This window comes from Rhinolophus sinicus, chromosome 15, assembly GCF_057876585.1.
Source record: "Rhinolophus sinicus isolate RSI-liver-muscle chromosome 15, RSI-T2T, whole genome shotgun sequence".
NCBI classification, from domain to species: domain Eukaryota; kingdom Metazoa; phylum Chordata; class Mammalia; order Chiroptera; family Rhinolophidae; genus Rhinolophus; species Rhinolophus sinicus.
The window spans coordinates 80,092,793-80,109,239 of record NC_142515.1 but is presented as its reverse complement, the minus strand read 5'-3'; the positions used below and the strand labels follow the sequence as shown (position 1 = coordinate 80,109,239).

At 34.4% G+C, this 16,447-nt stretch overlaps 1 protein-coding gene across 5 annotated transcripts in view; it reads left to right on the top strand.

The window, feature by feature from the left end:
- Positions 1-14,439, top strand: part of FSTL5 (follistatin like 5) — a 639,519-nt gene extending 625,080 nt beyond the window's left edge. For 3 of the 5 annotated variants that reach the window (XM_074337780.2, XM_074337778.2, XM_074337779.2), the window contains one exon: positions 11,931-12,781. In XM_074337780.2, coding sequence (XP_074193881.2) covers positions 11,931-12,633 — 703 coding nt within the window. In that variant the 3' untranslated portion in view covers positions 12,634-12,781. Of the gene's footprint in view, positions 1-11,930 lie in introns of all 5 variants that reach the window. The other 2 variants (XM_074337776.2, XM_074337777.2) reach the window with 1 other exon arrangement.
- Positions 14,440-16,447: the final 2,008 nt, after the last annotated feature.

The window sequence follows — 16,447 nt, the reverse complement described above, 5'->3', positions numbered from 1 at the left end:
TCCTGCTTTCTTTTTGCAGTTGATATCCAATTTCAAAGTGTTGTGATCAGAGAATATGCTTGGTATGATTTCAATCTTCTTAAATTTGCTGAAGCTGATTTTATGTCCCAATATATGGTCTATCCTTGAGAATGTTCCATGTACACTAGAAAAGAATGCATAGTCTGATGTTTTGGATGAACTCCTCTATGTATGTCAATTATGTACATTTCATCTAATGTGTCATTTACCACTGCTTTTCGTTATTTATTTTCTGTTTGGATGATCTATCCATAGTTGTCAATGATGTATTTAAGTCCCCTAGTATAATTGTGTTTTGGTCAATTTCTCCCTTTAGTTCTGTTAGTAGTTGCTTGGTATATTTCGGTGCTCCCTGATTGGGGGCATGAATATTGATGACTGTTATGTCTTCTTGTTGTATAGTCTACTTCACCATTATGAAATGTCCATCTTTGTCTCTTTTATCTTTTTCACCTTGAAGTATGTTTCATCTGATATCATTATGGCTACACCTGATTTTCTCTGGGTACCATTTGCTTGGGGTGTCAATTTCCACCCTTTCACTTTGAGTCTGTGCTTGTCCTTGTAGCTGAGATGTGTCTCTTGGAGACAGCATATGGTTGGGTTTAGTTTTTTGATCCAATCTGCTACTCTGTGCCTTTTTATTGGTGAGTTCAGTCCATTTACATTTAGGGTGATGATTGATATGTGAGAATTTCCTGTCATTCTAGCTTTAGTTTTCTGGTAAGACTGTGTCTCCATTGTTTCTTTGCCTTTTTGTTGTTGTCTATTATTTCTGTGTGGTGGTATTCAACGATGTTTCCCTCTGTTTCTTCTTTTATTACAGTATATATTTCAGTTCTGGATTTTTTTTGAGTGGTTACCCTTAAGTTTATGTAAAAGAAAGTTTTATAATTAGAGTATTCCATTTTCTTCAACATGCTTACTTTCTCCATTGCCATATTCTGGTTCAGGCCTTTACTCGCCCCCTTATTTTGTTTTGGTTGCCATAAATTGTCCCTGTTGATGGCGGTCAAATGGCCTCCTTTAGTATTTCTTGTAGTGCAGGTCGTGTATTAGAAAATTCCCTCAGCTTCTGTATGTCTGGAAAGGTCTTTATTCCTCCTTTGTATCTAAAGGATATCTTTGCTGGATATATTATTCTTGGCTCATAATTTCTCTCTTTCAATAGTTTGAATATTTGGTTCCACTCCCTCCTGGCTTGTAGAGTTTCTGCTGAAAAATCTGATGGTAATCTAATGGACTTTCCTTTGTAGGTTACTGTCTTCTTTTCCCTGGCTGCCTTAAGGATTCTTTCTTTGTCGTTGATTTTAGACAGCTTCAATACAATGTGCCTTGGAGAAGGCCTGTTGGGATTGAGGCAATTAGGTGTTCTATTTGCTTCTTGGATTCGAGGGTCCAGTTCTGTCCACAAGTTTGGGAAGTTCTCATCGACAATTTGTTTGAATATATTCTCTGTTCCCTTCTCTCTTTCTTCTCCTTCTGGTATTCCCATTATTCTTATATTGTTCTTTCTGATGGAGTGAGAAAGTTTTTGTAGAATTTTTTCATTTCTTTTAAGTCTCAAGTCTCTTTCTTCTTCCATCTGTGTAATTTCCAGGTTTCTATCTTCGATGTCACTGATTCTTTCCTTTATCTGGTCAACTCTGCTACCTATGCTGGTTATTTCATTCTTAATTTCTTCTATTGAGTTCTTAATCTCCAGAAATTCTGTTTGGTTCTTTTATAAAATTTCAATCTCTTTCGTAAAATGCTCATGTTGTTCTTTGATTGTGTTTCTGAGTTCATTAAACTGCCTTTCTGTGTTTTCTTGCATCTCGTTGAGTTTTTTCAGAAGTGCAATCTTGAATTCTCTGTCATTTAAGTCACATATTTCCATATCTTTAACTTCCTTTTCTGGAGACTTCACTTTCTTTCTGAGCTGTCTTGTTGCCTTGGTTATTCATGGCAATTACTGATTTATTATTTCTCTTCCTAGACATCTATAGGAGTGGCTTCTGCAACAGGTTGCTAGGAAGTGGTCTTGCTTTTGTTTTCCAGTACTTGTTGGTAGAATGTTTTATTTTCTCTCCAACTGCAGCCTTTTTTTCCTCTCTCACATGGTAGTGCTATGTTTTCTCTGCACTATTCCAGCTTCTCGCACAATGGGGGGATTCCCTGGGAGACGGGCTTCTCCTCTGTTAATAGTTTGCCTGGGTCTCAGGTCACAGTGTCCGTGTGGGTATGCGGAGAGCTTTTGAAGTTCCAAAGCTCTTTCTGCACCAGGTTCAGAGCCCATATGTTTCAGCAGTTCTGTTTACTCCTGCAGGGATCCGCCCAGATAGGTGGGGCCAGAGTCGGGGTGAGTTGTGAGAGGTGGCCCAGAGCAATGGCGGCAACCACCACCACAGCCGGTCCTGCTTCCACAGCTCCCTCCCCTTTGCCAGAACTAGTTGGACTGCGAATCTGTGTCTGCGGTCCACAGTTCTCAGAACAGCAAATATTTTGTTATTTTGATCTGACACTGTTACTGTTCTGCTTCTAGCACCGGGCAGGTGGGGGTGGGGCGAGCTCTGGGAGGGTAGGGAGGGGGCGGCCAGTCTCAGTGCCTAAGGCTTCCATTCTCTGCTCGGCAGTGAGGGCTTAAGCACTGTTTTCAGCCTTCTTCCCTCAGTCTTTTCTCTGAGGTCTCTGCCGTGAGCGATGGGTTCAGCCGTTTTATATGCTGTCCCCTCAGCCCTGTGGGCCATAAACGGAGCCCTAGCAGTCCGAGTTCTTCCCTCTCCCGCAGCTGCGGTAGTTCCGGGAAGCAGCGAGCTCGGAGCACTGAGGTAGGTCTGTGTCCTGTGCCTGCGCGGCTCCGTCTCCGCACTTCACCCTACCCTCCTCCCCTGCTCACGTGATTCGCCCACCTTTAGGTCAATTTATTAGTGGGCCTCTTCGTCTTGCCTGCCTGCTGTGCAGGGAGTCCTATGTGGAGTTATTGTTGTTTGATTAGTTGTAAATTCCAGGGGAGCTTTACAGAGGCTCACCTCACGCCACCATTTTGATCTGTAATCGAAAAAACTTTTCTGTTTCCAGCTGTTCAAGGAATTGTTACTGCTTTACCCTTCTATCTACTGAAATCACAGCTGCAAGCATTTTCTTCTGGAAAATGTTTAGTTTTATTCTAGTGCTCAAATTCTTTGTTGATATTACAGACCATAACATTTTTTTATTGGTCCTCTGCTATTTAATTACTATATCTTCCTTACTTATTCTCTGAATTTATTGTTCCGTCATCTCCTTGGTTAATTTAGTACAATATTCTTTGTATAACATGTGTTTTTCATTTAATTTCATGTCCAAACATATTCCGATATTTGAAGAATGTTTGCATTATTTTTTGTCTACATTTCACTGAGGATGAGTCTTTCTTTACATCGATCAATCTTTTTTTGAAGCTCCAAGCAGTTTGTACATTTATCTAGATACTTAGTAAATGTATATTCCAGATTAAAACCATGATTAGCAATTATCATGAGAGCTACATGAGGGTTTAGAGTTCCTAGGTATCATTTCAACTCTCTCTCTCTGTCTCTCTCTCTCTGTCTCTCTCTCTCTGTCTCTGTCTGTCTCTCTCTCTCTCTCTCTCTCTCTCTCTCTCTCTATATATATATATATATATATATATATATATATATGTATATGTATAAATACACACACACACATATATGTATACATACATATGTATATATATAATGAAAGTAGACTATGGACTATGCTAATTAAATGAAGATTAAAGACTTAAAATAAAATAAACTTAATCCAGTCTCCAAACTTAACCAAAGTTATCTTTTAGGCATATTTATCTTCATTCATGTATGGGCTTTGCTTATTTTATTTTTAATGGTTTAATTATACTATTCGTGTGATACTGTGCTCTTTTCATATAACTATTGAATAAAGGTTAGCCTTAAATTAGTGCTTTATAATGTATTTTAAGCGTGTCTATTCTATTGCATCAAGTGATTGTATCATTGTGTATATAAATATTCACTTATATACGGGCTTTTGAGTTTACCAATTATAAGCACTAAATAAATATCTGTACATAAAGCTTTATCCATATTTATTATTATTCCCTCAGGAAAGTCAACTAGGAAGTGAATTACTACTAAAAAGGGCAGAAATATGTGAAAAATCCTTGATGTTAATTACTAATTATTTTCTACATGGAAGTTACACTGCTATTAGTAATATAGGAAAGTGCCAATTTCATTGAATGCTCTTTAAGATTATGTATTCCTAATTCATGAAATGAAAATGGCATCTCACTGCTCTACTTTTATTTGGTTGAAAAATAATAAGGTCACATGTTTTCTTGATATCTTTTTATGCATATGTGCAATATGCAAACCATGCAGAAGTATATATATTATTACGTAGAAGTTTTCTTTTATAAGCATCCATTGCACTTATCTTTTTAGAAGAATAGACAGATTGTTGAGTTATCTTTCAGTTCATTTATTGAAGCAATTACATATATGTGCACTAAATATATATAGTATTCTTTTTAATCAGATATTACTTGTTTAAAAATGAATGGTTTTGGAATTAGCTCTGTGTCATTACTAATACACTGTCATTTTTATAACTACAGTATGAGATTTTATTTGGTGGATGGTTCATAGTTTATTTAAGCATTCCTCTATTGTTTGACATTTATATTATTGCTAAATTTCCTTATTGCAACCAGTGCAGCAAAGAATATCCTTGTGCATACTACTTTGTAGTCATTTTATGAGCATTTATTAAGGGAAAATATGGAGAGACATCATGGCCTCATTAAAGCAGAGTCATATTTTAATTTCAGAGATAAGAAATTATTCTCTGAAAAGCCTAAAACAATTATGCTTCCACCAATAGCACATCAGAGAACATATTTAATCACACCCTTACCAGTGTTGGAGGTAAACACACTTTATTATTGTTACCAATAGATTGGTAACAAGAAATAACTCATTTTTGTGTGTGTTTTAATTTATATTCACTTAATCATTTGTGAAGTTTTGATTCTTTTGATGTTTATAGACTATCAAAACCCCACCTCTCATGTGAGGAAGAGCCACTAGTTTGCTTGTTAATTTTCCTTTTCATTTCTTTGCTTTTTCTGATTTTAATAATTTATTGTACAGTCATAATATTGATATTTTCTATTATATTTCTGCTCATTTTGTAGATTACATTAATCATTGTTTTTGTTTGTTTGTCCCCCACCACCACCCCCAATCTCTTAAACTCTTCAAAAAGAGGTAGAGAACTTTGGTATTTGAAATTTTGTCTGTTGTATATAGATGCTCTTTGACTTACGATGGGGTTATGTCCTGATAAACTCATTGTACGTTTGCAAGATAGTAAGTCGAAAGTGCATTTAATCCTGCACTGTAGAGTACCAGTTTTTGCCCCTGCAACTAAGTGGTGGGTGGGGAGTTGCAGTTTGCTGCTTCTGCCCAGCATCTGAGAGTATTGTACTGCTGTCACTGGCCTGGGGAAAAGATCAAAATTCAAAGTACGGCTTCTATTGAATGCTTATGGCTTTTGCACCATTGCAGTCAAAAAATCTTTAGTTAAGCTATTGTAAGTTGTGATAGACCTATGGACACTATATTAATTCTGTCAAGCAATTAGGCATCCTGAATATGTTGTAATTAAATTATGCCTTTATGTTTCAATTTCCCCGAGAAGAATCAAACTCCCTACATTTTAGAACAATCAAATATTCGAAAAGGTAGAAAATAGAGAATTTAGTGTACAGAAACACGTTCTACTTCTCTTCTTAGAGAAAAAAAAGTTCTAAAAATGAGTGTAGAGAAGAAGTAATGTAGCTAAAATCTTTAATATAGAATTTCTATAATATACTTATAAAAGTCAGATAGGAGGGCATCCTGTGGGTTCATTTTAGCTTTTCCAACCTACGTTTGAAAACAGAAGACTTCAAAGTGCTATCATTTCTCAAACACATCTAAGAATTAGGACTGTGTCCTTGCTCTAGTTATAAATCTTTACTAAACCTGTCAATGCTATCTCGCTGTGCTTCCCCTCTCCCGAGTATGAATGTGACCACTGTTTATGCAAAGGTATGTTTTACTGAGCTATTTATGTGAAGTTCAGATAAAACCTAAATCCTCTGGTACTTGAGTAGGAACAGCATTCAATCTTTTCTTACAAGGGTCAGTGTGGGATAATAGAAAACAACTAAATATAAAGGAATTCATAAACTAGTGAATGATGGCTCATGTCAGATTTATGGTTTGTGTCTGTGAAAACTCTGTCGGCTGTAACACAACAGATGCCATTGCAACAGCCCATTGTATGTGTGGGCTTATATAGTAATTATTGGGGGGGAGGGCTATAATTTTAGTTTCTTATCTGTTCAGCATGTCTTACCTTCCAGTTGGAAAAACAAGATACTTACAATGCAATTCAAAAAACAAGATATTAATAATCCTGCCAACTATTATTTATGAAACACTAACTACTTGATGGATGTAGATTTTTCTCAAGTAAGATCTCAGTACAACTCATTCATAGGGCTGTTCAATTTATTTTGTTCTGGAATTTTATTTCAAAGAATATGATTTCTATAAGTGAGACATTAGAAAAGCTTTGGGATATGCTTTTGTTTTAGATGTGGATTGCGGTGATGTTGCTTTAATCACAGGATAGTGTGTCTGGCTAATGCAATGCTCAATACACCCAGTCTCCACTTACAACTTCCTATTTGCATCCATTGATATACATGGAAAGACTCGCTTTACAATCTGGGGAGGTACAGATGATAGGATTTGAGGAAAGAGGCAGTGTAGGAATGGACAGGGAGCATATGGCACCCTTTCCAGCTTCCAATATGGGGATTTATCCTCAGTGGTTAAATATTAAAAGTCAGCAGTAAGGAAAACTGTTCATGTGAGAATCTGTGAAGACTCTGGGGACACACAGTATTGCATTAAGGCTCAGGAGATAAAAAAAAAAAAAAAATGTTATTCTGCAAATCTTACAGGATTCTTTCACTCCAGTGTTTAGGGTATCACTGGTGTTGGCACTGACTGTGGCAAATTAGTAAAGGTCAGTAATTGCACTTGTGAGATTCCTTCACTAGCTTCTCAGGTGATCTTTTGAAAGCAGAACAGGAGCAGAACAAGACAGATGCAGTAGGGTGACAGTGACTTGGAAACTGCTTTGTGAGACTCTGTGTGAACCGATTCATTTGGGGACTGTCTGAGCGAGAGACTTAGTGAAATCAATAATTACTCAAATGCAAGAAATGTAGCTTGGTCTTGTGAGATGTGGAGGTCTTTGATCAGTTACTCTACTAGGCTTCATGTTGTTCCAATCTAACTTCTCTCTAAATATCTGCCCTTTCCCCGTCTCTGTCTAACAACTTCCTTTGGAAGGCTCTTGAGTTACCATCACATAAACTCTGACAGCAACTATCCATGTCCTTAGATATACAGGTCCTAAAGTCAGCCACGTCATTTTCAGTTGCTTTTACTGAACATTTTTTAGTAAGATGGGTACCTATTTCAAATTCCGTCATCTGTGCACAGCTCAAGTCCATTCAGTACACCAGGGCCTACAGTAAGAAGTGAAGCAGCACCTCTGAAGAAGATGGCATGGACTAGACTGCCTTCATTTCTAACACTGTGAGATATTTGGTGATTGGGTAAAGTGTGGACTGGGCATAGATCCCGTTGGTACAAGTAAGAGCAACATTTAAAAGGTAAATTTCTGTTGTCAATGTGATCTCTGTTGCACTCACAAATGGAAAGATTCAAGCCACATTTGAGTAACACTATGTTTATTTTTAACATTGTGAGCATCCTAGCTATACAGAAAAATTGATAATTGTTTTTTTGTATTTTTTCCAATCCATGGATTATAATAATCTATTGTACAATAGGGAATAATTTATTTGATTGATAATGGGAAAATTATGCTAGTTAAGGTGTAAAGTACTGACAAGATCTATTTATTGAGAATCTACTGTTTGGCTGGTAATAAACACGCATTTACGCTTGTCCCCAAAGCAAGGTTATACTTTTATTTTATTCCCGCTGATGAGGAAATTGAAACTCATGGAAGTCAAGGACTTTACATAAGGTCACATATCTACTCTATTGAAAAACTGGATCATGAAACTAACATAGTCTTGATTGAAAACCCTTACTTCATCCAAAACAAGTTCTTTATGTATGAATCATTTCAGAACCTCACCTTAAAGCAGGAAAGCGGTAATTAAACTTGAGCCTTTTTAATAAACTTTATAATAAACTAGATTGACTAAACATTCAGAAAAGTAAAATAATTTGGGAAAGAAAAAAATTGTTCTAACTGTCTTCACCAAATATAACAACAAATCTACACAATGACATGCTAATAGGGCACTTTCCTAGTTGCATTAACTTCCCAATAAAAGAAGTTATTTCAATAGTAAGCTTTAATTCTCTCATTTCTCACACCCTGCAACTTCTTATACATGTTCTAACAAATATTAGATAAACTATGTTAAACTTAGTACTATGCAGGATTTTGTTATACTGACAGGCATGAAAGTTGAGAGATTCATAAATATTAATCACAGACTAATGAACAATGGGAGATTTCTGAATATCAATCTATATTAGGGGAGATTTTTGAATTAGAGACACCACTTCCTGTCCAATAAGTCAGTAGTGAAAAATTGAAGGCATTCTTATGCATCTGCTTATGTAGCTAGACCGCTTAAAGGAGCGTGTAGTGTGGATGCCAAAATAGATGTAATTTTATCACCCCACATGGAGCTTTTGCATTTTTAACCAGACTGTTTTTTAAAAATTTAATTACCTCCAAAAGAAGCTGGATTGTATCACAGAAAACTTAAGTGCATTCTTTAGTATCACAGTTAAAATAGTCCATGTGTAGTTAGAACTTGTCCCATTCTTCTTCATTAGCATTCAGAAAACATTGCCCAAGGGACTAGAAGACTCAAGGTTATGAGGAGAACTGAAACTCCAAAACTTGATTGGCTTATTGCTTTTATTAAATGTGCATATTACTGCTTTTGCCTCTGAGCACATGTACAATATATAAAAGGAAAAAAAAGACGGTATCTTCAATCATAATTCATAATCTCATAAATATTATCAAACATAATCATACATCTACTCACTTGCATATCTTTAATGATTGTTCAATAATGGAAAAGCATCCACTTACAATAGTCAGAGTTAATTATTAAGACAAGTATGAGAGTGGATAGTGAAATTTATGATTTTATATTTTTGATGCTGACACACAAAAATAATAGTACTCAGTTTTCAGTGCGAGTTATTTTTTTTTTAATTCTTTAATATTTAGGTAGTATTTAAAACCTGCTGTGGACATTGATACTTTAATGGGAACATTTCGAAGTCATCATCAATATGAATATTTCTTCATACCATTGTGATCAGGACAAAACATTATCCTGAATAGGGATGGTACGAGCTGTGTTACTGAAAGGGCACAGTTATTAGGAACACTGAAAAAGAGAAAGTTTCAGAAGAGAATCCAGAAATGGTAAATGCCATTCTGAATTACACTAGAAATACTATTTCAAAAAGATTATTCTATCTCAAGTAAATATAGAAAAACAGTTACTAAAGTAAGTAATAGCATAGCATGATGCTATAATTAAGCATTAGTTACTAACAGGTTTTCAATTTTTTTATCACTCAAAATTTCTAGACTCCTTGAAAGCAAGGGATTTAATGCTGATCTCCCGTTTATTCCTAATGCTTTGTGTTTAATATTTGCTCAATAAATATTTTTTTTAATTTATTTTTTAAATTTATTGGGGTGACAATTGTTAGTAAAATTACATAGATTTCAGGTGTACAATTCTGTATTACATCATTTATAAATCCCATTGTGTGTTCACCACCCAGAGTCAGTTCTCCTTCCATCACCATATATTTGATCCCCCTTACCCTCATCTCCCACCCCCCAGCCCCCTTACCCTCTGGTAACCACTAAACTATTGTCTGTGTCTATGGTGCAGTCATTATGGAAGGCAGTGTGGAGGTTCCTCAAAAAATTACGAATAGAATTGCCATATGACCCAGCAATCCCTCTCCTGGGTATCTACCCAAAAAATCTGCTCAATAAATATTTAAGAAAGCTTTTTAAAGGAGTACCTATGCCCTATAGTTCTTTTTTTGTGTAGAAGAATTTGTACTCTCCAAAGACAATAAAGAGTCTCTTCATAAATGTTCATATATAGCTAAAATTGTAATATGGTTCCCCAACTCTATGTGAGGTAGTAACATAGAAGCAGTTACAATTATATGTCTATTGTAGTAAAATATTGGTGCTGAGGTACTCCCTGCTTTACACGATTAGAACACGAGACTGATTTTTGAGAACATTCATCTTCTTTTTTCTGATATTAGAATATGTTGATTTACATTTTTGATCTTGCCCTATGCCTATATTTGAAATTCTAAGGAGCTATTACCCTGAATGTACCATATTTCTGTATTAGGTGTGGAAATAGACATTTTTTTCAATCATGGAATTAGCATACTAAAAATAAGTTTCACTGGTGACAATAACGTAATTGGCTATCTTTACAGGTTTTGTTTGGTTTGTTTTGTCTTAATACAATAAAGTCATCTTTTTTTTCACTTATGAGCACAATCAATGTAACAATATTTCCAATCTTTATTTTTATGTCGCTTAGGAAATGTTACGAGGAACTTTAATCAATATTACTAACAAAAGTAAAAATAAAAGTCCCTCCCATCTTCATTGGACAATATCCATTTTGGATATAATCTTCTTTTATCTTATTTAACCTACTTTTTAAAATATTTTTTTATCTTATTTAACCTACTTATTTTATATTGTTTTCTTATTTAACCTACTTATTTTGCTAAGAAGCAACCAATATTATGGGTTAGGGTTTCAAAATATATTTACCCTTGTCACAGGGACTTCTGATAATTTGCAGCTAGTATTCAGGACAAATGCTTGAAAAGCACAGAAGTAATTAAAGAGGCCACCAAAACAGATTGAAAAATATTTATTTTTAAATTGACTTTAATAGAAAAATACCATAATTCTCCAAAGTTCATCATTGTTTAATAGAAGATAACCAATACAATGCAGTTATATCATTTAAAAGATTAACAATATAAGCATGGCAAGGTTGAAAAACATAACTAGTATTTAAAACTTATAATAAAATAAATGTTAAAATCATAGAGGTAGTTAAATCAAGGTGATTCTAAGATGTAATATATAGAAGTCTAATAGTTCTGTACATACATACACACACACACACACACACACAAATCTGCATCTATTAAGGTAGTCCTGCCAGGCAGATTAAAATGAGAAAAATATAGATAATTATTTAAATAGTTATGTGTCAGATATATTTGATAATCATAAGACAATATTAGAAGTAACCAAAGTGAATAAAATAGATAAATATTCAAGCCTTTTTGTTCTTGCTGGCTTTCATAGCAGTTAACCAAGCTTGTTCAATATCAGAAGGTTTAGAAACATACAAAGTGATGTTTACTTTTATACTCTCTATGGTAAAAGTAAAATTTGTAAAAGTTAAATTTCCAATTAACTAGATATATTACTTTTAAATATTCTGCTTTCTACAGAGTTATGATCGTTTGGTTGTAATGAAAGAACAACCTAGAGAAAGGAGAAGGGCAGCACGATTGAATGTACTCCTAATATGATTGTGACACAAATTACTGCATAGCCTGACAGTTAATGCCTGGACTTTAATGGCCCTTTCCAACTGTCCACAGGGCTTTATTTATTTATTTATTTATTTATTTATTTATTTATTTATTTTTAAGGTAATCACTCTACAGTTTCCTGTTTAACTTCAGTTTTTCTCTTCTCAGGTTTGGATTTATTCTTCATAAAGATGAAGCTGCGCTACAAAAAATTGATCTTGAGACCATGTCATACATCAAGACAATTAACTTGAAGGACTATAAGTGTGTTCCTCAATCATTGGCATATACACACGTGGGAGGATACTACTTTATTGGCTGCAAACCTGACAGCACTGGAGCCATTCCACCCCAGCTCATGGTGGATGGTGTAACCGACTCAGTCATTGGATTCAATAGTGATGTGACGGGCACTCCATATGTCTCTCCAGATGGTCACTATCTTGTCAGCGTTAACGATGTGAAAGGGCTTGTAAGGGTCCAGTACATCACCATCAGAGGAGAAATACAGGAGGCTTTCGATATTCACACAAATCTGCACATATCTGATCTGGCATTTCAGCCATCCTTTACTGAAGCCCACCAATACAACATCTACGGTAGCTCAAGCACGCAAACTGATGTACTCTTTGTAGAGCTCTCCTCTGGGAAGGTTAAGATGATAAAGAGCCTTAAGGAACCCCTCAAGGCAGAAGAATGGCCTTGGAACAGGAAGAACAGGCAAATCCAGGACAGTGGCTTGTTTGGTCAATATCTGATGACACCTTCCAAGGACTCTCTCTTTATACTAGATGGACGACTCAATAAGTTAAACTGTGAGATCACTGAAGTTGAGAAAGGAAATACAGTCATTTGGGTTGGAGATGCCTAGGAGCCCTATTAGATAATTATGGAATGAAGAGTTTTCCAGTACATTGCACTTAATTCATTGTTTAAATTCACAGCTTAACTTTGTAAGTTTATATCCTAGTCAAACCTGAGTTACTTGGTTGGCTCAAATAAAATAGTTATTTTGTTTTTGGCAAAGAAATATACAATTAGTAATATTGGTCGATTAGAATATTTTACCACACTATTTAATGGGAAACTACATTAATGACAAGAATCAAATCTATAATTGTGTTTTAAGCCAACAAAATAAGAATTTAAGTACTTAAAAATAACTCAACTGCAGGGAATTTCAGATGACTTTAAGTACCATTTTATTTTGAGGGTGGCTTACCTATTTTTTCTTCTAGATCTTTTTTTTTTTCTTTTTGGTATGCTTAAACCAGAAATCAAAGGTATTGTGGAACCTTAACATTCTTAATTCAAATAATCTGCCCCATCCGCTGTTTATAATCTTTTGTGCCTTGAAGGGAATGTCACAAGAGGAAAGGAAGGCTAAACGCTGCATACTGAACACCCTCAAAATTATAAATCTCTTGTCACTAAAAGAGAAAAGTTTAACATCTCTTGCACTAAAACCTGCCTGGAGTCATTTTGTAACCCTCAACAAAATATCATTTAAAGGCATCAATTGGTCTTCGGTTGTATACAGGTGACAAACTCTGTTTGACACTTACTGTAAAATCTGCAGCATGCTATGGAAAATGGGAAGAAAGGGAGGAAAACTAATTATGGTAAAAATGTTTGCAATGTTTTCTCTGTTCATTTTGTTTTCAATCACTAACGAGTGCATTATATTTCTAATGCAAGTTTGTCTGGGATGTCAACTGCTTACAAATGTTTATTATTAGCAGAATAGATTATTTTCCTTTCGTATAGTCCACTGTTTCATCAGCAAGAACTGTCGTTTCTAAAAAAGAAGCATTATTTGTGTCTGCTTAGAATAAACCACATGTAGAGAAATTAACACCAGGGAGAAAAAAGCTGGCTAGAGAATTGATGAGTATTAGTATTTTAGGAAAATTAGTTGGGAATTAAGGGATAGCTCCACAGTGGTGAGTAAAGATGTGTTTCACCATTGCTTTTGCTATTTAAATGTTACCCATCCAGAACTTCATTCCTTAATAACTTTCCTGAATGACTTCTGTTCAACCCCTACATAAACCTTAAATGGCCCACTCATACATACAAGTAAAAATTGTTGCCCCCCCCCCTTTTTTTTAAGGCAAAGAAAAGGCCAGTAGAAGTGGACTAAATCTAGAGAATTGGTTTATTGAAATAAGCAGATAATTACGCAGGCTTAAAGTAATAGTTTACATGCTTTGAGAATTGTTTTAGTTATTTTTGTTTTGTTACTGCTAAAAAACGCTAATGGGCTGTTGAAATGACCTCCATTTACTGAAGGTAATCCAATAACGTCTTTTTTAAACTCAAATTTTACTCAAGTTTAAATTGTGTAAAACTGCTTAGAAACCTGAAATTTTATAGTGTGTAATATCTTACGTGTAAATAGCATCCTGAACTGTGTGATACAATAGATTTCTTCTTAGCTTAAGGAAACATTATGGGAGGTAGATTTAATAAACAACAAAAATCAGCTTATGTTTCTACTTATCTGCTTTCCTTTTTAGCAATTTTCTCCCTTGTGAACATGAACCATATAGTGTCTGTGACCTGATGATTTAATGTAAGTCTGTCTCATACATCCTTCTTTGGTAGCTTACACCATGTGGATGCTTTGTCTGTAGACATTGCTTGATAAAAGGAGAATAAACCTCTTACATTTTAACCTTTGAGAACTAGTCAATGTTTTAATGTACATGCCAATGTTTTGTTTTTTCTCCCATTGCTTCAGACATAATCTGGTATTCTGCATTATTTTGAAAGTAATGAGATGGGGTAGAGAGCAAGTGAAATTAAAGCAATCAAGAAAAAACAATTTAGATTGTCTTTTTATGAACGATTCTAAGTTCCTATATTCCTTCATATTCAATGTTTAAAGCAAGGAATTGATCCTTTTTGAGGTGTCTATGTCTTTAGAACTCCTTTTTGTGTATAGAGGGAATGAGTATCAGAATGGAATATCAAAAGTAAACTCAATGGAAAGACCTTTTCTTTCCACATCATTTTTTATTAACCAAGCAAATATTGAGCCTCTCTCTCTCTCTTTCTTTTTTTTTAACAATGTAATTGTTAGAATACTAACATTTATGGTTCTTTGTCAAAAGCAGATGCAATGTTATAATATTTTCTGAGGTAGATATTTTTCTTTGATGATGGGGGAAAGGTAGAGTAAAAGCTAACATACAGGGCATCAGCATTATTTAATGCATGGTCTGAGGAAACTGTCTTGCAAATCATAATCTCATCAATAACTGAGAAAAACTAAAATAAAGTGATGAGATAACTGCTCTGTAAAGAAGCTCTAACATTACAAAGTAGACTTTTAACAGGCAAGAGAAGGAAGTGATAGCAAAAAAAAAAAAAAAAGAAAAGAAAAAGAAGGAAAAACAAGAAAAAAATAGAAACAAAGTGATTTTTTTTTCTGTCAAATTATGGTGATAATATTGTGATAGTAATAAAGGGCATCAAATGAGAGAAGGTGTGAAGCGAAGAATGGGAACAAGATGTGGGATAGTCCTTGAGCAAAACTTACAGGAAGAAGTAAATATTTATGTAAAGAAGGTGATATACATAAGGCTATAAAAGTAGGCTATGATCAGGTTTTGGAAGGAGGGAGGTGAAAAATGAAACCAATTTAAGCAGTTTGGACTTAATCCGGAAAATACTGTGTTTCCCCGAAAATAAGACCTAGCTGGACAATCAGCTCTAATGCTTCTTTTAGAGCAAAAATTAAAATGAGAACTGGTCTTATTTTACTGTAATATAAGACCGGGTCTTATATAATACAATATAAGACCTGTTCTTATCTTAATTTTTGCTCCAAAAGACGCATTACAGCTGACTGTCTGGCTAGGTCTTATTTTCAGGGAAACAGGATAGGGACTCAACAATAATTTTTTTTAAAGGAAATGGCAGTGAAAATGACACTTTTAAAGTGTATTTTTTTTAATGGAATGCAGATTTGAACAAATGGGAAATGAGAGGACAAGGTATCAGTTAGGAAGCTACTGCAACAATATAAGTTTATGATCTTTAATATCAGACTATTACATTGAAAGTATAATTATAAAACAGGGCATGTTAGGGAACCATACTTGCAATAGCAACTGAATAAATATGGATCATAAAAAGAAACAGACACAACAGGTCTTAAACATGACTATTAATAGAAATAAGAAAACCATGAAGGAGAAAAAGATTTAGGTGAGAAAAAGAGTATATAAGTAAAAGACAAATTAAATGAAAATATTGGGCAATGGAATATAATTCCAGGGAAATGTCACCATGTATAGCAAACTGACAAAGTGTTCAGGAGTCAATCCATCTTCTGTTAATTATATCTGTGTAAAGTTGAAGCACTTTTAAAAAATGCAATTTAGAATCTTATCACCTTTCAGATTCCAGTCAATCATTCTTCACAGGGTTGTTTTCTTTTAAAAAAATAAGTGAATTCAACTGGATTTTACATTCACTATGATTTTACAGGCTGAAACAATATGTTTAATCATACCTGACAACTATATATATATATATATATATATATATATATATATATATAATATACATATACATGTATATATGATATATATATATAAAGTTGTCAGATGTATATATATGTATATATATACACATATATATGTATATATATATAATACCATATGTCGCATTTTGAA